This window comes from Desmodus rotundus, chromosome 7, assembly GCF_022682495.2.
Source record: "Desmodus rotundus isolate HL8 chromosome 7, HLdesRot8A.1, whole genome shotgun sequence".
NCBI lineage: Eukaryota > Metazoa > Chordata > Mammalia > Chiroptera > Phyllostomidae > Desmodus > Desmodus rotundus.
Window position 1 is genome coordinate 36,891,331 of NC_071393.1, and position 24,479 is coordinate 36,915,809.

Here is a 24,479-nt window from a genome sequence, read left to right on the forward strand (position 1 = left end):
TCGAGCACCTCCAAATTAGCTATTTCATCTGGGGTGGTCAGGTGGAAACGTAAACTCCCTAAAATAAACCAGAAACACACCATACTTCTTCCTGTGGCTGAAGGAGCCAAGATTTCCCCAAAATGCTCACTACTTCTGTTCTTAAAGCCGCATAGGAGAGATGCTGAAAACAAATGGATTTCAGCTGTTCTGTGTTTTACTGGTTACAAAATAATCCTGTAACAAGGTGCAGACCACTATTCAAAATTCTTTACATTGGAAATTTATTTGAACAAATAACTAGACCAACAATTGCAAACTGCTTGGCCACCATTTATCAAATCAAAGGAGGCTGAACAATTTACTCTCAACTATCACATGTGACCGTTTTCTCACGAGCACTGTCCCAGTCCGCAAAGTGGGAAGGGCTATATTCATTTTGCATGCCTAATTTCTTTTGATTCGGAAGCACAGAGCCACATCAGTTGCAAGCTCTGAGCCAAGTTAAAGATCAGAGATAGTATATAGCATTCCTCTACCATTAGCAGCAACAGGCATATGCATACATACACACAGTCTTTGATGTAGTTGAATAAATAGCACACCACCATAGCGCAGAACCGCCTTTCCTGGTACTGAGTGCTAGGTCGTTCTGAGACCAGATTGAGAAAATACGATACAAAGAGGTAGTACAATGTTGACTGAATCCCAGATAGAAGAAATTGTGAAACCTTGGGCAAGTTACTTAACCTCATTGAGCCTTATTTTCTTCTTTTGTAAAAAAGAGCAATTCCTACCCCACTTGCTTAAGCTGGTAATGTAAGTTAAAGTGCTTTGAAGATAAAAGTGATAAATGAACTCTCATAATTATAGATCCAAGTAAGACCAAATTAAATTGTCGTAAAATCTGGACTTGGCTAGAATATCAATGACAAAAATCTCCAACTTGGGACCTTGTTTAAGAAAATTCTCTCCATCCCTCTAGGAGATTATCAGTTTACAAGAGTGAATAAATGTAAGTAATCAGAATGTTGAGGTTGAGAATGACTCTTAAAATATTTTATCTTTAAAAAATTGACAAAGATCTACTAAGCATCTAATATGTATCATTGTCACAACACAAATGGCGAACTAAGTTCAATGGGTAAGTCAGAGAAATTGGAAACTTTCCGAAAATGCTCTGAAAGCTACACTGACCAAGTTAACGACTAACTGTTGGGGATGGTCTCATTCACGGTTCCCCGCAAAGAAACTGAACCAAATCTTAACATTTTATATTAAGTAGGAACAGTGAATAAGGCACATAATACAGGTGATTGTTAGGTCACCAGTATGTCTTCTTTTTTTTTTTTAACTATAAAAATAAACATAAGTAACTAATGGAATAACAAAATAAAAGTTTATTTTATTAGAATTAGGAATGTTCTTTCCCTCTGGGCAACCTGAACAGTCCAGTTACAATGAAAATCTAAGAACAGTTATTTCCACAGCACAGGGCGCTCTATGCACAAAATTACAGGGTTAGGAGCATTTAATAAATTTACCGATCTGATTGTCTCACCAACCCACCCCCTCCCCTCCCCCAAGTGCTCTATACCCAGGATTTGCAACTAAAAGAATTTGTTGCATCACGTCCTTCTCTCTCTTGTACTAAATTTCAGTTCCTAATTACGGCTGAATCACACTGGACACTGCAGACTCAACCATTTCAAATCAAGTCAGTCAGTCTTGGATCTGTTATATATGTGTTTATGTATACACATGTGTATTTAATGTATTTATTTAAACACACATAAAACACAATCTGGGTCGCAGCAAATTACACAGAATTTAGTCTGATAATATTATATGCTACTCAGTTTTACTGCTGTGGTTTGTGTCCTGAGCTTTGGATCAAAATTTTACCATAAATCATTTAAAGTCCATCTACTGCTCAATGAATTGTTCAAATGAAGCATGCACTTTTCAAACGACAATGTAACTGCCCTCAAGAAGACAGGGAGACCCTGGCGCTTACCATGAATAGAGCCCTCTGATAGACTTAGGTAAGTGAAATGGGGAAGCGGTCATTCGATATGGCTTGCCTATATCCCAGCTGGGGTCACTGAAGCTACTAACAATGAAAGCAATGAGCTCAGGGAATACTGTCAAATACGGAGATAGTTGGTAAAAGATTGGAATTAAAAAAGGTCAATTCACCTTGATCCATACAAGTTAGGGAACGCACCCACAACTGCAATACCCTCAGATAATATGCCAAGACAAACTAGAAAGCATCTCTAATAAGCACTGTTCCTCCACGGGTAGGGCCGACACTGTGAAGTGCACGCACTGTGTTTGGATACTTGTTACGAGGGGAGTGCAAAATGACACAAACCTAGATACTGCAGTTAACTGGTTAAAATTTTTTAAAAACACCACACATACACAAAACATTTTGATTAAGGGAGCCACATATATCTAGATAGCAACTCTGGCTGCTTTTCAAAGGTACCAGGGAAAGGAACTTATTCAAGCTTTCTTTAAAAAAAAAAAAAAAAATCCTTAGTTTGATAAATGCCTTTTAAGATTGATACAGTCATTTAAAATAAAATTAAATGGATGTCAGGGGAGAAGAGGACATGGAAGAAGCAGACATCAAGTTCTGATCTGCACCTGAGGTGGCAAGGGAGAAAAGGATTAAAGGTATAGGTAAAGTTGATCCTAAAGCAACAAGTTTAAGGAAGCAGCATAATATACTCAGCAAACATTCACTAATTTTTGATGGGAAAAGAACAGTTGCAAGTACATCTCATGTAACAACCTTTTCTAAAAGGAAAAGTGGGTTGATTCAGCAAAGCCTAACTTAGGCAAAAGGCCAGAGGAAAGTGAACCTACTTCCCAATGGAGTAATACGATGTACACTGCAGGAGCAGACAAAGCTGCCTCACAAAAGGTAAGCCCTCCCTAGGCGCAAGACATTTAAAGGAAGACAAAGAGGTCTTCAACCCTAACTGGTATTAAATATTAAGACCTCTTAATCTAGTTGCCAATTCACCCTGCACTCCTGTATAAAACTGACAGATTTAGGGATGTTGACCTGTTGAAAAATACCACAGCCAGAACGGCCTAAACTGGTATGTAGTTAATAAAACCACCACCATCCTTTACTTTTAACATAGCTCTTAGTAGAAATTTCATAAAAATGGACATCACAGCTAAAACGCATCATTAATTTTCCTATCTGTTGACAATGAAAAGAAGTAAAGTCAGTGATTTCTGTTTAAATGCACTAGATGGGAATATCATGTTTTAGGGATGTCTGCCTTCAAACTGAATCCACAGCTACACACAAGCAATTTTAGTATCTGCCATATTAAATTCACAACCTGAAACTAAGTGAATGGTTATTTATCTATATTTATATTTAAAGCAAAAACATTCTATTTGATACCCTAATGTAAAGAAAGGGTGAGAGAAGAGCCATAACCAAAATCTTAAAAGGCTCAAAGCAGCAATTAAAGGGGAAAAAAATGAAATGTTTCCTCTGGATGGATAGGGAGCATAGGAAAGCCTTCACCTGTGCGTGACATGTGCATACGAAGGCTTGAGTAAGATGCATGAGGCCATGAAGGGGAATGAAGCTGGGGACTAGGTTATTCTTGAACTGTAGCAACTAAGCTCCCTGTTGCAGTCCTTAACCAGGCCATAGTGTTGTTGCGGCTTGACCTCCCTGGCCCTGACCAAGCATTGGGCATAAGGCCCATGGCCAGCAACAGACATATAAAAACCAGAAAGGGCAAAGTAATCTCAGGAAAGGAAAATCAAAGAGTTCTTATGTCTTCCAGAGGTACTAAACCAACAGGTTTTTTTTTAATCCCAACCTTCAACCATGGAAAGTTAAAGAAAACGGAAAGAAAATGCACAGCAAATAGACATAATGTTGAAGATTTTTAAAGAATAAATATTTTTTGTAATTAAACATTATGCAAACACGTGCCACGCTTGCTCTGTCCATGCATATGCGCTATATACAATTTTGAAAAATACTGTGTTGTCCTCTTGTTTTAAAAGTCATATACAAAGTTTTTTTTGTTTGTTTTTTTTTTTTGTTTAATTCTTCTTGCTGCCTACCCACTTCCCGCCCCAAGAATTTTCTTTACAAGGAACTAAACATCATTCACTCATTACCTTGGGGAATGAGAGAAAGAGAGTCAGTCTGTATGTGGGTGTATTTGCATGAGTAGAGGAGGAAGGGGAAGAGGTCCTTTACCAAAGTACAACAAAATGGCTGGTTTGGGCAGGAAAAGCAGTGTCAAAGACCTGTTTTAAATTTTAACTGTACTACACTCAGGAAAAAGAAAAGAAAAGAAGTCAGCTTTGAGAATGAAGCTACGTTACGAGTTAAAGTTGGAGGGCTTTGAGTGTGTCTGTCACACTTTGGCGGCCTAGAATACTGTTGTACAATGGTTTATCTACCTTTTTTTTTTTATTACAATATAATTTACTTAAACTTTCTGTTAACAAAACAGAACTCTGGTACTACAGACCAGCAGTATCAGAATGGGCTTAGTGCCTCCTTGTTTGTGTTTAATTGCATGAGCACTCTAGATGGTAAAGTTTTCAGAGTTCATTTTATGCAGGCCATTCTCAGTCCTCAATGTACTCCCACAGATCTTTTTCATAGCCTTCATGAACATGCTGTAACAAAACCCTTCGTCGACTCTCACAGTATCTGTAATCAAAGAGAAAAAGAAAATGTCAGCCTCCACTTAAAAAAAAAAAAGCATTTTCTTATTTTTTAGGGCACCCCTACATTTTATCAAGACTTGGAACTAGGCACCTGTTTTTAATAACACATTTGCAGGTCTCCTGTTTCTAATTTTAAAAAGGTGTTTTTTAAAAGCCATGATTCCCAGTTTTGGCAATTTTAGAGCAATAAAATGTTATAAATGCCTAAAGGCCTTAGAAATTACCTGATTCAATCCTGTCATCATTCTACCACAAGTAAACCGTAAGTTTAAGTAAACCATAAGTTTCAGGAAAAAGTGATTTCAAGGGTTATTTATTCACATTCATAAAAATCTTTGTTAACTGTGAAATTACCATAAACACAATGTAGCTGGATAAGGGATGTAAAAATATTACTTAGGACTAAATCTCCAAGACTTCCAAATTCCCAAAGGTTTCTATCTACCACTGTTAAAAAAGATAGTATTTGCCAGGAAACAACTTTGGGGGAAAGATCTCCATGCTGAGAAAGCAGACATTTTGCATTCTGAGCTTAAGTAGTAGCATATCTTGCTGGTGTATCATCTCTCCACACCATGCCCCTGTCCTTTCTTGGAGAATGAATAAAAACTTTATTGCCTACACTTCTCTTTGTGAATTCTTTCACATCCCACGTCACCGACCACCCTAACATTCTGGTGACCCGCATAGGGACTTTCTCTATTTCTCCCTCTCCTCCAGCCTCCTAAGACTAGGGGAGCAGTGGGCAGCGGAAGCTCAACCTGGGCTGGCCCCCAACCCTGTCTCTGTGAGGTTCGGAGAGAGGATTCTAATGCTTCTCCATCTCTCCAGACTCTGCAGACAGCCTCCTCCTCCTCCATCTTCACAGCCAGTGACAGTGATCGCCGTAAGAAAACTTGTTTTTTCCAGAGGACAATTTGTAAATTATACCCTCATACACAATACTGAAACATTTATATTTTTCTCCCTACCTGATCCCTCCAGAATTACTGGAAAACACGAACAGAACCACTCCCTAGAGCCAAAGGCAGAATGTAACATTGGAACAAACTGCAGCCTCGTGTTACAGCAACGCCAACAGGAGCCCGCGACCCTTTTTTAATCCAATTATAATCCAATAAAAGCTCACAGTCCACACCCTTCAATGCTGGTGACATCTTTCCACAACAAGCCCCTCACCTTTCTTGGACAGTGAATAAAAACTTTATTCTCTACAAAAAAAAGAAGTAGCTTATCTTGAAATACCATCTACTTTCAGGGTAACCTAAACCTCTCCCCAGGGGGACAAACCTAGTAAGAACTCTGCAATAAGCCTGAGCAGTTCACTGGTCAACAGCCAGGATGGCAGGACCCCGGGCTACGTCCAGCACGCTAATCTACCCCCTCATCCTAAAGGCCTTTTGCCCTTTTTAGGCTCTTACTTACAGGGCAGCAAGTAGATAAAGTTGAAAGGGAGAACCTGGAGGGATACAGGGCAGATTTCCTCCGCTTTGTTTAAATAGCCCTATACTATTTGCAAATTGTAGCCTGAAGGACAGAAGTAATCTATGAGAAACACAGCAGCAGCTCAGTTACTGGAATGCTAAATCCAAGTTTCACTATTACCTAGTGAACCACCAGTCATCACTAAGGCATACCAGACTACAATGGAAGAATCTTTTGCTCAAAAACTATTTTAAAAAATCTCACCTGTACTTATCTTGTACTTTCTGCTTTATATCCTGTAGAGAATCTTGGGAAATATCTCGTTCGAGGTAGCCCGAAAGCACCTCTGTGGCATTCTCTAGATCTGCTTGGTTATTCTGCAAGAGGAGGAAGATACATAGTAAATTTTGGTTTCAAAAGAAAAGTTGAAAGATAAACCACTTTAGCTGCTTCTTTGCCTCGACTGCTTTCAACACAGATTCCATAATTTTCACAGGTGGTTTTCACTGTATCTGTAAAGCTCTTTACTGCTTTTGCCTCTAACTATTTGTTCTCTCTTTTCAAGGACAATTTGTTAAATGTTAAAAAAACGAAAGATTCACCAATTACCTCTGAAAGAATATCAAGGACAATTTGAAAGGACTGAAAAGTCTTTAGGAATCTTTTAGTCCTGAGAACTGTTATTTGCTAAAACTAAAAGGGAAACTTGAGGAATAAATAGAAATCCATCTTTGCTTACATTGGGTTGCACCTACTTCTTGAAAGAGAACACTGCATGGAAGATTAAAATTTTGTTATCTTTTACTACTTGGGGCTAGTTCTGTACACTTACCCATCTAAATTCCCACCTGCTGGTCAGTGTTCCTGTCATCTGTTGATGTCAATGTTTTCATGCCTCAATTTTAAATGAAGATACCTACTTGAAAAACCTTTACTGCTTAATGCCTACTTTAGTCATTACATAACCACCATATTAACTTCTAATACCATATATTAGTTTTGCCTGAAAAAAAAAGGCTTTTATTAAGAACTGTAATGTGCCAGGTCCTATATATATGAGCAATATACACGGACTGTCTCTCTCAAACCTCGTAACATCCTAGAAAAGTTATTACCTCCATTTTAAAACAGATATAGAAGAGGTTAAGTAATTTCCTACAAGTCAACAGAGCTAACAAGTGATGAAATCAAGATTCAAATTCAGGGCTGCCTCCAGAGAACCTGCACACTTAATCGCTAGCTGTCTAACCAGTATCAATTTGAATGTAGTTTAGGACAAGAAGTCTAAATTTATTTTCCCAATAAATACTACATTTCTAATTCACATTTTCTGAGCAGACAGGAACCTTTAAAATGATATATCTTCTTTATGAAAGACCAAGCAGTCCTATGATACAAGGTGGGCCCTTTTCCCACTCAGTAAGTATTCCTACCTCAAAGATAATGGACTGGTTATTCTTTTTGAGGTAGAAAGCGAAGACGTAAGTGTACATGAGTGTGGCACGACACTGGCAGAGGACATCGACTGCTTTCTTCAGGAACTGCACCTCAATCCAGGACATGTTGTGCTGCTGCATCTCCTCCATTTTCTGCTTCACCTGAGCGTACAGTTTGTGCTCAAAGCGCAGACTTTGCATGTGGTTCATGTAACGATTACAGTAGAACAGGTACCTCTGCAGGGCTGCCCTAGATCGCTGTCCATCGAGAAAAATTAAGTTGTATGATTATGACAAATGCATTATGTATGAACAAAGCTGATCTATTTATTGATGAAACAGCACAGGAATTTGGCTAAAATCATGAATAAATAGACATCTACTGCTAGCGTTATTATTTAACATTGCTTTGAATGTCCCATAGCCATACTTTCCAAAATGACAGCCACTAAAATCATGTGGCTACTTAAAATTAAAAATTCAGTTACTCAAGTCAATAACTATACGTGGTCAGCAATTACCAAATTGGACAGTGGTAATAAAGCACATTTCCATCATCACAGAAAAGTTCTACTGGAGATCACTGTTCTCCAGGATGCAATAAAGTACCAAATAGGCAAGAAGCACCAGTATTTTGAAGTAGAAAATAAAATGGCAACCTAGATATCATATAACTCCCAATATACTGCAGTACCATTTTACCAGCTAAGAGTTTTGTGCCCTTTCCATATTCTACCCCACCCCCCACCAACTGAGTCTCAACTGAGGTATCTAGAATTAACCATCAGTTTCAGGAAATACTGGTATAGAACTCTTATTAAATGACACCAGAAGCTGCAATTAGCAAAATGTAGAATGTGGAAAATTCTATATGACAAAAATCACTTAGTTTCCTCAATAAATAAATGGCAAGGAGAAAAAAAGAAAGGAAGAAATGGAAGGACTTAAAGATTAGAGGAGACTCAAGAGATATCAATCAAACCCATTTTGTGGACTTGGGTGAATCTTGATTTAAAGCAACCATTAAAAAAATTTTGAGGTAAGTGGGAACATTTGAACACTGGAGAATTGATGACATTAACAAAGTACTGACTTCAAAAAATATATATAACTATAAAATGTGTTATATAATAAATACATATACAAACACAATGTTGGTACTGCAGTTATATTTAAGAAAATTAAGGATGCATGAAGTATTACCAAAGAAATATCATATTATGATATCTGGTCTAGATTTGTTTTATATTATTTATCACAATGCAAAAGTAATTTACATAGATCTTTCCTATTATACTGTAAATCTCCAGGGGAGACAGACTTTTAAAAAGTAAACTTGTTATGTTTACTTAATATGTAGAAGACGACTAATAAATGCTTGTTAAATGCCACCACAACAATAGGGTTTCCTACCCTATACGTGTTTTCCTTTACTATCACCTCCTCTTCCTCTCAGGTCTTAAAGCCAACCAACAGCACAGACACCACTAGGCCCTGCGGTTAAGTCTCTTGGTTAGAAATACTAACTCTGAACCACAGAATTAGCTAATCAATGATCCAGTATCATACAACATTGGAACATCTTTAAAAACCTATGCAAGCCATGTTACTCCAAGAGTCAGGTATATATCAAAACCAATGCTTATACACTGGAAAATTATGCCAGTTATGTCCTGTCATTATTAAACATATTAATACTATATATAAATCTAAAAATGGCTGCAATTATATGTAAAAATATATATGTGGAAAATAATCTGCTTGGAATTTTAGTCTCCCCCAAAAGCACTAATATTTTCAAGTCTATCATATACCCAAGATGAAACAGAAAACCTAAATTACCATATTAAAATGTATGATATTAGAGGACTTTATTTAATATGGCCAACAATTTGAAACAGCTTCTTATTAAAAAGCTCTAAAAGTCAATATGAAAGAAAACCCATTCCATCATTGCAAAGAAGACTAACTTAAATTAAATACCAGATTCTGGATCGAGAAATGCAATCAGTGACCAAAAAACACTTTGGAAAACAAACCACCTGTCTGCTTAGAACAGGGGTAGGCAAACTCTAGCCTGCAAGCTAAATCCAGCTGCTGCCTGTTTTTGTAAAGTTACGTCTGCGTTCCCAAGATAATTTAAGTTTTTTTCACAAAAAATCCTATATTGTCTAAATTCTTTCTGTACTATTCTATTTTGGAACTTGAGAATAATAATTGGCTTAAATAACAAGCTCTGTGTCCTTAACTTTTGCTTTACTGAATCACAATACACTTACTGAAATGTAATAAACTATTCATAAACTTGCAAAAGGAAACAAAAAGCCAGCCACACACAGCAGTCTACCAACGGCAATTTTATTTTAGGAAACAACATCTGTCAAATTAATTTGAACTTGAGTTTCACTGGTTTTGTAGTTCTCTTGGTTTGGTTGTATAGCTGTATAAAAGCATAAGGGTTTACAGCTGGTTTATGTTTAAACATATTTAAGTAAATTTAATGAATAATCTAAATCAACACTGGAATTTGTGGGGCTTTTTTCCCTTTAAAAGGACCACAAATATTATGAAAGTCTTGAAAAACCCCTCATAATTTATAAATACAAAATATAATTTTCCAGTCTTTAAAAAAAGACATAGAACTTTCACTTCTAACAATATGACATTGTAGGTTATGTATATTCTTCTATATTTATGGTATTTTTAATTTATAAATTTCAAGGGGATGTTTAAAAACTGAAACAAGAAGAAACAGATCATGATTTGGATTACATCTAGCAAAGAAAACCATTTGGAAATATTTGGGGACAACTGGCAGATTTCAGTATGGGATGGATGGCATGTAAGGAATTTCAAGAGTCTACAAACACTACAGAATCACTGGCTAAAAGGAACTCAAAGTGCTGTTGAATCTAAATCTACACCGTGTTTGAGTCTCCTCTGTGAGAGTTGGTTGTGCTCCCCATCCAGTGATAGGAAATTTCCCACCACCTGGAGCAGCCTATAATCAAGCATAAGAGGTTCTTGATGAACAATGAGGTTAAAAATAATAATACGGAATTAAAAATAAGTGAGACTGAATATAAATAGCAGTAGAGTTATGTAACAATTACTGTTGTCTAGTCTCCTTGCTGAGAAGGGAAAATCTTGACACAACTTCTGAAACCTGGAATTGTACTACGTGTCTACATTAATTAAAAGAAAACAAATCAACCTATAAATAGAAATGTTCCTAATATGCACTTCAGATGAGATTCTCTTACTAAATAAATGTACACAGATACCCAGTATTTACTGGAGGATATTCCCACAAATCTTTCAAAATTGAAAATTCCTGCTAACTTATTCCCTAATAAAACACACAATGTACATCCTGTTCAACTGTGACCCCAAAATAAATGCACTCACCTCCTGTGCGTCTCGTGCTGCCTTTGCATCATCCTCATTATAGCGGTTACAGTTGTACCTTAAAGGAAAGTAAGAGGATTCCATAAAGCCATAAATCAATGAAAAGAGAACCAATCACAGAATTTTAGACTGGACTTAGAGATTATCTAGAGCCAACGTTCTGCTTTATACAGATAAATGAGGTTAAAATAAGCGGGTTCTATCAGTGTAACGATAGTTACTATACTGAAAGGCACTCAGTGTTGTTGAACCTGATCCACACCTAGTGCTTGAATCCTCCCTGTAACAGAGTATCAGTCCTCTCTCTATCTAGTAATAGGGAATTTCCCACTTCCTGACTTAGCCCATTCCAAATCAGTTCACCTATACTCATTTGAAAACACCATCATTCTAGGACTTCCATTTACTGACTATAGTTTGAACTTCTAATTCAACTTTTGAAGAAAGAGATCATCTGATGTCCTAGGCTGACTGTTATTTAGGTCAAATATTCCCAATTTTTCCAGAGTTACTCACCTTCTTATCTTCTCTTTTATAAACCACTACTATATAGTATTGGGTTTGCCAAAAAGTCTGTTTAGTGTTTTCCATCAATGAAAAACGTATTTTTCATTTTCACCAATAACGACATTGATTTGGATATTCTAAGAATGTTGGCTATCTCCTGTGTGGTATAATGTTAATTGTTCCCAACTAATGTCTTGATTTGATCACTATTAACTTCAACTGATCTACCCTACTGTGGAGCACTGTCCAGCAAGAAATCTCCAGGATGAAACTTCGCAAACCACTTTTGACACGTTCAATCAGTCACAGCACTTTCTCCACACACTGAACAAGTCTTTTTTGTGTGTTTCAGTTGTGTTTTCACCTTTTTTGAAATAATAAAGCATAATAAGCCAAAAAATGTTGCTTATTTTCTCCCATCTTCGATATTAAAATGGCTGCACAAAAATTCACCAATTTTGTAAGTTTTAAAAAATGCACACTGATCTGACAGCTGTCATAATATAATCTAACAAAATTGTTTCAAATGAAGTTAAAGACTAAAACTCAGTGCTACTAGAGCCATCGTACAGAAAGAAACCCAACAAACTTTTTGGCCAACCCAATAGGTGCTGTGCCCTACATGCTAGCACAGCTTCCGAAAGCCACTCAGAACTGAGTGACACACCAAGTGAGGAGCTGGGGGCAACCTGCGCAGGGAAGTCAGCTCAGAACAGAGATGAGTGAGACCGGCACTTCCCCTGTCCTCCTTGCTCTCCACTTCTTTTATGGTAGCCTAATTATGGAAGCAGCCGATATTTATTGAGTACTTACTATATACTCACTGAGTTCTTTAAATGCACTATCACATTTATTCCCCTCAACCATCTTATGAAATGTGTATTATTATTACCCTCATTGAGCAGATAAAGAACTAGGTTTCAAGGTCAAAAAACTAGGGTTTCAGAGCTGGGGATTAAACTCATGCACATCTGCCAAATGAGGTCCATGCTCTTAACCAGTGAGTATATTGTTCACAAGCTGTGGTCTCCAGAATCTCTTAGCAGAGATCTTTGTAAAACTAAAGAAAGAATTTTGAATTTAAATCTTGTTAATAAACTGGATCATTGTTTCAGCTTGTCAAGTTCTTTAAGGATTTTAATGATCTACATATTCAGTATTTCTCTTTGATGTTACCCAAAATGTATGTAAGATTCTCATACTAGTTCAAGAACGTCATCAATAAAACTGACCAGAAAAGCAGTATACAGTGTATGTGGGGGTGGGGGGAGTGGAATAAAAAGAGGAGGACAAAGCCTTTAAGCAATCCAATAAGGCATTCTATTAGTGTTAGAAAGGCACAAATCCATTATCTGTACTCCAATAAATCATTCAATTAATCGCAAATATACCTCCCTCTCTGTATTCACAGCCTAGGCCACAAATGTCTTAGTCCACATTGAAGTATCTTGCTGAGATCTATAAAACATTCCCTAATCCATCTTCCTAACAAAATCACTGGATTCTAGGATTTCACATAAGAGAAAAATTAAGTTATGTGGATATATATTGTTTGTGGAACCACAAAATCTGAAAATACATTTTGTCTGTTTCCAGTCATTGATGCCTCTTTACTTTCACAAATTACTCAGAAATACTAAACAATGACTCACTGATCTCATCTGCAAGCTTTTAAAATAGCCCAGACTGCAATTCATCCAGGTCAGGAGATCAATTAATTTCCCCACAGCTTGCGTTATAACCCTCTTTTACCAACAGTTACTCTCCTCAATTTAATCCAAAAATGACCCCTCCTTGCCCTGTATTGGTCAAATATTAACACCTCTTATCTGATAATTCTTAAAAATTTTCCTTCTGATTTTTTTTTAGATATTTATAAGCCTCAAATCATTTTGGCCTTCACTCTGTTAACATTTAAATTAAGACTTTTAAGGCAGGAAAGCAAATAGGACTCATCTATTCTTCTAACTCAGGTGACTGATAGTGTTACTTGGAATGCTATTTTGAAGATTCTGAGGCATTTTCACATTTAAAAAAGAACGCAGATTCAAGTCACAGGCAACATTTCTGACATCCCTGACCTAGGCCATTGTTTATTCTTTTGTATCTACCATTTGTTTTGTATCCTTTTCAGTTTTCAATACAGCTCCTTTAAGATTCAAGTTGTGATCAGAGATTACCTTACACACAAAAATCTAACTCTTCTTCTGCATTCCCTCCCCCTCACTAGGCTTGTTTAAATATATTAGAGTGAATTTAGTTTCTGGGAACACTCTAATTCTGCAGTTTGCCTTCATATAATCTGGAGGACCTGTCCAGCTAAAACCCAAAACACCCTTTCTTGGCTCTGACAGTGGCGAAATCACTTTCTTTACTTCCAACTAGTTTTTACCTGTCTCAGAACTAATTTTAGACAGGTAATCACTCATATTATTCCTCTAGCTAATGAAACTAATGAAAGTTCCAACAAAAAAGGGAAGTTTTGAACCTGCAATTTATTAACCTCCTACCCACTCTCTACAAAGCAGCCACAATTATGAGACAATGTATATGAAGTATAAACAAAAACAGCCCTCTTCCCATCTAAGTAACAAATCTGATCACGTCACTCACTTAAAATACTTCGGATAATGTCCAAACGACTGTAGGTCTCAGTCTACGTTCTCTTTTTCTATTCCCCATAACTTAGGAGGGCCCACAAACTCAAGGCGAGTAACTCAAATCAGTGCAACCGGCCATTTGCATATAGTAACACTCAGAAGTATTTTCACTTTTACTAAGAGATGTGCTAGTTCCCATTTTTCTCAGAATTCAAGGCGTTCTCAGTGTAACTTGCATTTTCCCAAATGGATAAGAAATATGCATTGAGCAAAAGATGAGTGCCATCAAGACACATGCAAATGCCATTAAGCTTCAGTCTTTGTGGAAACATGACTGGGAAGGAAAGATGAGTAATCAATTCCAGGCAACTGCTGCCAAGCAGAAATGCAGATCTGTTCCTGTGATTCAAAGGGAAACTAAAAATCTGGACTGCACTGGGCAATTTTCCAATTTTCAAAGTTTGGGACAATTTTTTTTTGTCAAATGATGGACAGGGTAAGTAAAACACAACTGCCTGCTGGGTTTTGTCAACAGTCTCTTATTCTTCAACTACTGCCTAGAGAGACATATTAGACAATGCAACTCTTCTCTGAATAAGTCATATACATTCACATCATTCTACCTTTGTTCATGCTGCTGCTTTTGCCCTGTGTTTTTCCCAACACTTTTTCAACCAATGAACTCCCAGTCCTCCTCTGTGAAATATTCCTAAGTGAGCCCTCTCTCTGGGTATCTTGCATATACCTCTAACACTAGTCACACAGTACTTACTTAGCAAGCTCCCAAGTTAGATGGTTATTTCCATGAGGCAGAAACCTTACTCAAAATATGCGGCATACATCACATACTTTTGTGAACATATTCTTCCCTTCATTTCCATTTCCCCAACCTACCAGGCAGATCCATGTGGTTCCCAAGGGCCAAGACACACCCAGCAAAACTCTGCTTTACAGTTCTGGTTACGACAGACCATGTGATTACAACCGCCATCCTTCTCAATTGTGACATGGCATTTGGGACATTCCTATGAAGAGAAACTATAAAGTTGGTGTCAATGCTACACTAGGTTGTATTACTACCACTGAGGAGAAGCCAATTCTCGATTTGGTTTATTTTAAAACACCACATTCACTGTGATTAATACATGTAAAGCACTTAGAACAGTGTCAAACTCTTAATAAGTACTACTGAAAATGAGCTATTGTCATTACCACTGGCTTTCAAAATGTACAACAGTTTAAGGATTTGTTTTTAGTACGTTTGGGGGACAAAGATATTTTAAGTACTTTTAGCCATACATGTAGTAATAATAATTTGTTCATGAAGGTAAAATATTTTGTTCATGTAAATATAATAATCTAAGTCATCTAAAAATAATTAACAATTACTTCCTGTACCTCACATTGTTCTAGGTGTTTTATATGCATTAATTTATAATCTTTATAGTACACCTATTCCTATTTCCATTTTTCATATAAATAAACTAAGGGAGAGAAAATTTTTAAAAACTAGTTCAAGGTTATACAGGTAGCAAAGGGTAGATGGAGTCAGGATTCAAGCCAAAGCAATTTGGCCTCGAGATTCAGGAAAGTAAGATTGGTAAATTCTTTTTGTGGATTCCGAGTTTCCCAACTTCCTTCTGCCAAATATCCTGTTTTATTTATATATTTTTATTTGTTGAATTTAGAGGGAGAGAGAAAGGGAGATGGGGTGGGAAGAGAGAGAAACATCAATTTGTTGTTCCACTTATTTATGCTATTCATTGGTTGATTCTTGTATGTGGCATGACTGAGGATGGGCAATCTTGGTGTATCCGATACAAGTGTACCATCCAGATACAATGTATCAGGACGATGCTCTAACCAACAAAGTTACTTGGCCAGGGCCAAATACTCTTGTTTTAAATTCTTCTCATTGTGGTTCATTTACATCTGTGCTACGGAGAGCATGATTCTCCCCTCCCCCATCTGTATTATTTTCTTGGTTACTAGTAAGGCAAAGTTACTACCCTAGAGGGCTATTGTTTTTCTCTTTTGAAAAACCTCAAAAAAATCAAACTTACTCATTTTTAATAAAATGATAAATGAGATAGAGAGCTTGTATTTGTGTTTGATGTCTGTAATTACCATAAGGGAGAAGTAGTACCCATTATATTACTTGCACAAATAAGCCTAGACTACAATGTCCATAAACCGCAGTAATTTTAAATAGGTTAATATGGTGATTTTTGATTATATATTTTAAATCAAATTTTTGAAATGAGATGCATAAGAAATTTTACATTTTCTCAAAGAAGCCAGTTCCAGGCCTAAAATATCTGTTTTACTCTACATTTCTTGATAATTAACTGAATAGTATTAAGCTCTCAATATGTTAGGATACCATCAACAATCTGCAAATCTGTTTAAGGAACTAATAACAATAATAAACGAAAAGTTACTGAAACCTCAAGAGAAAAACTCTTCAGTCTCACCTTAAAACTGCCAAGTAGATAACTTTGTTATTACAAATTGCCATTTTTCCTCAATAATCTACTTTCTAAACAAAGTCAAACATATTCAAGACTGTATTCCCTATTTTAAACATCTCTGAGGTTTAGAGTATTTATGAGTTCTCTAGATGCAGAAAGAAGATGAGAGTTTAATCAAATTATTTAGTGAAAATACAGCTGCCCTAGTCTAAATACTAGTTTTACAGAGTATTATTTAAGATTCTGGTGAACAAATCTTCAATTTTCTAAAAAGGTTAGGCTAGGAATTTTTTTAAAACAAAAGTAAACATGCTTCCTGACATTACAGCAAGGTTTTTGAGTGACATGACTTATGTACATCATATAATGATGGTTTTAGAGAGCACAAAAATATTTCAACCATACACTCCTCAAAGATGTGGGCATTGTACTATGTGATAAGACTCACTGTTTCCTTGCTAATACTTTCTGAGAAACAGAAATAAATACGTATTTTTTTAATTCGGGGTGTAGAGCAGGGTACTAATAGTATAAAATTGTGTGTTAGCCTTCATCATTTAAGAACTCCATATTCTTTCTGTCTTGTGATTGAGTGATGGAACAGCACAAAGCTATAACTAACACTGGTCAAACAATTCTATTATTTAAAAAATAAATAAAGCATCATCTTCACACATGGAAAACTAAAAATGAATGACCCATTAATAACCCTATCATTCATCACCCAAGTCACTTCTTATTTGGATGGGATATAAGATTGAATGAATAAAAAACTGGATATTTATACAATTTTCTATTAAGAGACTGAGTGGTACCTACTGGGATTCAAATGCTTGCTTATTACTTAGTGACAGACAACAAGGGTGTTCAAGATGCTTTCATCTGTACGATGCTGTCTAGTGTTAAAGAAGTAGTTCGGGACTGCAAAGAGACTGAATTCTGAGACTAGTATTCTGAGCAATGCAATTCAAAAACACAACAAAAAAACAAAGGATACCCACATTATCCCCAAACTTCTATTTCTCAAGAGTCAAGTCTCTTGATAAATCATATTATAGAAGTTTAACATGTTAAAGACATTACATAATAAAGTTACTCATTTACTCTGATTGGTGCCCTAAAATCCCTTAGAAGTTAAAGGCAGAAATGCAAATTAGCCCAATAAAACCAAGCTAGGTGGAGTAAACCCTACATTTGTATGCTAAAAGGCAGCCAAGGGCAATACAGGCATATAGCAAACATCAGGGTAGAAAAATTATCAGCCTTGTCTTCTAGAGAAAAGTAATGCTTTCCAATCAAAGAACATTTCTAGGGCACAGCAATGTGCACACTACAGTACAGTACTCTGTAGAACACACTCAAATGCTAAAATAAAGAAAAATTATTAATAGGCAATCATTCTAGATAAAGTGAAAGCAAACCTTAAAATAGATAAAAAGGTAAAACAAGGCCTTAACCAGGTAAATTTACTACTTTTGCTAATGCTGATGTACCTGTCCTTATCAGTTCTCATTACCACAGTTTATTGAAGAAAAATACCAACCTTTGTGTTGGCTGCAATCCAGTTAGAGGTTTCACTGTCATCATCACACTTTTTAATCCATTTCTTCAACCACTGTTTGGAAAAAAACACACAACTGTTAGGGTACAACAAAAGACTTAAGAAATAAGAATAGCAAATTATTTCAATACCCAAATTTACTCAAGCTTAAATATAAAAGCCAAAAGACAAGATTATCACTAGATTTACTTCCTTCTAAATCAAGGAAGCCCTGTAGTTCTCCTATCCAGGACATACAAAAATCAACCAAAGAAAGACTTCTCTGGCTGAAGAGAGTGGAGAATCTGCAGCAGGACTAGAACCCCAGCTCCCAGCTGTGCCTTTGTCCCTAGACAATGGCAAAGCCTACTGAGGAAGCTGCCTTAACCATGATGATTTCTAGTGTATCAGCAGCTGACTTATTCCCGAGGAAAGTTCTCTAAATACTGGCAATGATCAGATGAAATAAAAAAGGCAAAACAAAATCTTTTACCTACTAAAGGATAAATGACAAAATTGTGGGCTGTAATTTTCAGTCACCAAGTCTTAGAAGTGCTCTACATTATTTAAAAAGGAAAATGCCAAACTTACCTTACATTTAACTGGATCATGCCAATTTTCTCCACAGTTAAAGCTGTTAAGTGACACAAGAGTTAAAAGAATTAAGTCCCACCTTCTATTAAGTATGCAAACAAACATTTACAGTTCCTCAGTATTATCACCAGTTTCTAGTGACTGGCAAACACAAACAGGAGCCATGTCTATTTTATTCTACAGTGAATTATTTAGTATTATGATCAGTGTGTAATGGGTGGGTGTGTGAATGAAAAGTGACTATAAGCATGAAGACATGCTTAGATGACAATTTCATGACAAATGACTATCTAAACAGTTGTAAAACTAGTTAGATCTGTATTTTTCTGATAGTTTTAAGATGGTTCCTTGTTATAACCACTCTCTAATTGCAGCATAGCTGAAACCATTTTCACTAATTTCAACTAAGTTCAATCACACTTCATTAGGATGTATTAAATATTTTACCTAACACTCTAAATAAAGAGTAGAAGCCTGACTTTGTAGGGCACTACACGATTTAGTGCTAATGTGCAGGCAGCGATGCACAGGAAACAAAACAGGCCCCACCTTGGCACGGTCCAAACAAACCTCAGCCCAGTAGAGACAGACTGTACCCAACAAGGCATAAAACCAAAGTGTGACTACGTATTCTCTAAGGATATAGTAATTGCTAGTGCCTTTCTGTTTTCTAGGTAAATGGTATATACATTTGTGAAAAAAATGTATAAATTAAAGATAAACACAAATATCATGAAAAAGTAACAATGGAATGGCTAATAAATGAGCTAATCAAGTCATCTAGGAATGCCAAAATCCTTTACAAATGAGAGTAACAAAGTGCTATGAACTTAAATTTAAGTCAGGATAATGGTTACTTCTGAAAAAGATGATAAGGAATGGGATGGAGAAGGAAACCAAGGGGTTTCAAATGTATGTGTCTGTCATGTTTTATTTCTTAATAAAAACTAACAAAATGCTGATTTTTATTAAGCTGGATTGCAGCTAGGTAAGTACTCATTGCTGTTATTCCTATACTTTAGTTTGTATTCAGAATACTTCATAGTAAAAATATATTTGAAAATAGGTATGGAATCAGAATCCACTCCCTAACTACCTGGGTAAACTCTGAAACAATAATGTATATTTAATAATTACCAAAACAGTATATATTTTACACATATTTAATGTCTGCAGGTTTACCTGCTCTTTTTGAAAATCTTTGGTACTAGTGACACATAAGTCTAATCGGTATGTAAGTCTAATGTTAGTGATGTGTAAGGCTTGACTGGCTTCTTGTTCGTAACAGATCCACAAAGGAATGGAAGATTGTTTAGCTCCTTCATATGTGGTATTACTAGAAATTCCCTGGTAAGTTGAATCTAGAATTCAAAGGCTAAAGAATATGCAACAGAACTCCAAGCACCCATGTTATCAAGAAAGCTAGGGCCAGCAGAGCCAAATCTAAATCAACCATATACTGTCATTCCAAATTTACCTGTACAATTTTTTCCTAGGAGTAAGATTAAGCTTGTCAGAGCAAAGGAAATTTTAAAAAATTCCTAACCGTGCATTTTATTCCCAAGAGATAACTTGAAAACAGCAAGAGCCATAAAGGAACCAAACATAATTTGACAAAATAACAATCAGAAATGAGAGGAATTAAGTTCTTGTCCCAGATCTGTAAGTTTGCTCCCAATTAAGCTCTACTGTGGCACACAAGAAAATGTGATTATAACTGCACTTTTTCCCATAAAAAATACGTTACCCAAAGGTTAGAAAAAAAGGAAAGAGGAAAGTTATTTAAGATGTGACTTTTAAATCTACTTCTTACTTAAAAGAAATAGTTTTAATCATTATTACACACCTCCCTCCCTGAGGTAAAAAGATTTCTTTTTCTATTTTACTACGAAGAATAAATAAAGAAGCTATGTGCATGATTCCAACTTAAGGAATTACTCACTTACCAAAACTGGCGCCCACACTTGCAGCGAACAGGTTTAGCGTCGGGATACTGCACTTTAACAACGTGGTGGCAGTCTGGGGCAGGGCACCACTTTAACAGTCGATTGCACTGAAGCACAAGTTAGAAAATAAAAATGGTGGTACACTAAATCACAATGCGAGACTGCCTGGCACACCAAGTAATTACTTGTATTACTTCCCCAGCATAAGGGGCAAAAGGGAACTAGTGACATAAGCACAGAAAACCTGCCACTGACCCTTACTGTTCTACAGCAATGCTTATGGGAGCATTGCTTTGCTAAGATTATAGATCCCTAGAAAAGCTGGTTTTATAAAACACAAGGTCTGTCCAGAAAGTGTCCAGCCATGCACTGGGAAAATAGAGATGTTTATTGAAGATACGAGAAACACTGTACACAAGACAATGACACCTCAGTCCCCTTCCAAGTAGGCAGTGTGGGACCTCACACAGTTCTCCCAATCGCCATCAGCTGCCCTGTTGTATTTTCCTGATCTTATCAATGGTCTGAAATCTCTTCCCTTTCAAAGGTGATTTTAGTTTGGGGAAAAGCCAAAAGTCTCAGGGCACCAAATCTGGGCTGTAGAGGGGCTGAGTCACCTGGGTGAATTGATGCTTCGCCAAAAACTCTACATGAGACTCGATGCATGCATGAGCGGGTGTGTTTTTTTGTGACGAAGCTGCCAGTCACCAGTTGCTCATTGCTGTGGCCTCCTGGACCACCCTAAGCATAACACACAATTTGTAGAGTAGATTCCTTACTCTACTCTCTCCTTTTGCATCTGAAGGCCACACTGTACACGTGCTCACTCAGTGGCCTCTGCCACCCCACTGACTAGTACAGTGAAGTCATCATTGTTCACACATGTGCATTCCAATCTACTCTCCTTGACTGCATCGATGGTTACATCGATGTTGTGCAGACCATTCTTGTTTTATTAACAATGGCTGGGCCTTTTCCGGACAGACCTCATACATGAAGTATAGCTTGTTCTAGCTTCAAAATACCACTGAGAAATTTTAAAATATTTACTCATTATGGCACTTAAATGACACAGGATAGTTTGAAACAAGCTAAGGGATATACATGTAATTTCTCCTTTGACCATAAAAAGCTTTTCTAAGAACAAAAAACAGTTTCTAAAACGATGGCACAGATCACATCTTAGGTTCTTCAAAAGGAAATAGGACTTTCGTAGCATTGTTATAGAACAACGCATGGCAAAACACTCTGCACCGGAAATGAAGTTTATTGACCATTAAAAAAAAGGAGTATTCCTAAAATGCTGTTCTCTACAAGACCTGACCTTTAATTTAGTCACTAGTAGAAATAAAAATTACTAGAGTTATTTTCTAGGAGAGTTAAAATACCTAGTTACACTGATGCTCCTATACAGGGGCTGGCAAACTTCTTCCATAAAGAGCCAGGAAGTAAAGACTTTTGGCTTTGTGAGCCATAATGGCTTCTCTAGCACCTACTCAACTCTGCTACCGTAGCACAGAAGTGACAAAGAACAAATGAGTACTGTACATAGATCGTTATTTTAGAAAAACAGGCATACTACATACTTTGCAGACCTCTGTTCTAACAAAAGAAAGACATTTGACAACAAACATATAACCAAAGCGTTCTTTACTAACAAAGCTTACTGGTAATGGAAGCTAAAACAAGAAGAGATATCTAGCAGAGTAAGAGTACCAAACATGATTAAACATGACATCAATAATAACCACCTAAAATTTTCTTCTAGGGATCAAGAGGTATAAAGGAAGAATACTATCAAAATAACTTTACTATCCAAGCTCAAGATCTAGCCCTGGCCACTGTGGCTCGGTTGGAGCGTCATTCCATACAGCAAAAGGCTGTGGGTTCAATTCCCAGTCAGGGCAGCACAGCACATGGGAGGATCGACATCTCTTTCTGTGTCTCTGGCTCCTCACCCCCCACCTGCTTCCCTCTCTGAAAGCAATGAAAAGGTGTCCTCAGCTGAGGATAAAACAAAAACACACACACACCCTCAAGATCTATAAAGAGACACCTAACTTACTGGTTTGTCCCATTCCTTTGAGAAAAAAGGTGTTTTGGTGTGCTTTATAAATAAAGTCCATAATCCATGTGATGGCAAAGGTTTCTCTTATTGTCCAGAGTATTTATATAAAAAGTAACATTTCTATTAATAACAGAATTCCTTTTATTAAAAGAGGAAAATGAGAGAAATCACTTACCTCTACAAAGCTATTTGTTATTAAATGCTGATATTTTAATTTAACTTTTGAATCTGTGATCAGGCGCCTGAAAGGAAGAATAAAAATAGTTTATTAGGAAGTTTCAGTCAAAAGTATTTTCCACATTTTAAAAATAAAACTTCAATGCAATGGCTATAAAACTGCCTTAAATTGAAAATACTAAAATAACGGTAGTAATCAAAACAGTAATTTCAAAGTTGTTGTAGTTTCACTTTGGGAGACGTTTCCACATTTCTTAAATTCTAAATATTCTAATTTTACCCAGATTGTATTATCATCTTGTGACTTACCAAGTACTGCCAAATTTAGGCCTCTTGCAGAATCTTTTGACTCTGACATCCTGTCTTAAAACTGTACTTCTCTGCCATCTTCCCTCAGATTCCCTCCCAAAACTCAGTGTATGAAATAAGAGATGTTGATAAGAATGGTAAAAAATGGACCCAGGCTTTACTATAAATAGTTTTACGGGCCTTCTTCTTCTGATATCTTTTGTTAATTTACCATAAATACTTACTGGCTGCAACCTGGCCTCTCTTGTCCACCTAGAAAACTCTATAATTCACAACAACTTCTAGAAAACACAGGAACCCATGAAAGTGAACACCCCTGAAGCTTAAGTTTCATTAGTTTTAATGGTAAAAACTTTTGCGTATCTTATAAGGATGTGTTAAGCAGAAAAAGATGAAGCACTAACAAAGCCATTAAGAACTGTAATCAAACAGGAATATAGCCCAACCTCATTAAAACCTTTTAAATGGACAAATTTTTGTACAACCTGGCCGCATCTAATTTTTGAACTTCTTATTCCACTGCTCTCCCACCCTGTCCTGTGTCACTCTCAGTGTACACCTGTCACATCTTTGTTCTTTCAAAACAGTGAGCACCATCCTTCCTCAGAGGCTTTTGCTAGGAGAGGATAGGGAAGAATATCGTGATGGTAGGACCACCTAGATCGGAATACTGGCTTCAAAATTTACTAGCTATGAACTGAGGGTAAGTTCTTTGACCTCTACATTTTTCGGTTCACTGATCTGTAATATGGATAGCAAAAACAGACTTCTGAGACTAGAACAGTACCTGGCAAACAGTAAGCACTCAATAAATATTAAATGCTGCTATTTTTTTTCTTCAAGGAGGCCTTTTCTGGCAATTCCTTACCCCACTCTAGATGTAGAACCACCCTCAGTTCTCATGGCACCTTATAAAACTCTCCTTTATAGAGTTTGTCATAATTTTCATTAGGTTGTTATCTGTACAATGTGTTTAATATCGCCCTTCCTGCTCCCCTGTCCCAAACGAAACAGTAAGTTCCACGAAAGGATCCCTTGTGTCCAGGCACAGTGCTGGACCTGTGGAAAGTGTTCAATAAATACTTTTTGAATGAGTAAACCTTCGTATTTCACAGATGTTGAAACTGAGGTCCAAATATATTTTGTGATCCTCAAAAAGTTAAACACAGAATTATCGTATGATCTAGCAAGTACACTTCTAGTATGTATATCCAGGAGCATTAAAAAAGGGTGGTCAATAAAAAATTTGCACAAAATGTTCATGTAATATTACAAATGTTTCCACAAA

At 36.6% G+C, this 24,479-nt stretch overlaps 1 protein-coding gene across 1 annotated transcript in view; it reads right to left on the minus strand.

Annotated features, from left to right (window-relative positions):
* Positions 1-1,359: 1,359 nt before the first annotated feature.
* ARIH1 (ariadne RBR E3 ubiquitin protein ligase 1) overlaps positions 1,360-24,479 on the minus strand; it is a 130,386-nt gene continuing 107,266 nt past the window's right edge. The window contains exons 6-14 of the mRNA XM_053927869.1: positions 22,881-22,947; positions 20,638-20,744; positions 18,689-18,731; positions 18,101-18,172; positions 14,981-15,111; positions 10,980-11,037; positions 7,569-7,829; positions 6,400-6,512; positions 1,360-4,693 (exon numbers count right to left, since the gene is read on the minus strand). Coding sequence (XP_053783844.1) covers positions 4,609-4,693; positions 6,400-6,512; positions 7,569-7,829; positions 10,980-11,037; positions 14,981-15,111; positions 18,101-18,172; positions 18,689-18,731; positions 20,638-20,744; positions 22,881-22,947 — 937 coding nt within the window. The 3' untranslated portion in view covers positions 1,360-4,608. The remainder of the gene's footprint in view (positions 4,694-6,399; positions 6,513-7,568; positions 7,830-10,979; positions 11,038-14,980; positions 15,112-18,100; positions 18,173-18,688; positions 18,732-20,637; positions 20,745-22,880; positions 22,948-24,479) is intronic.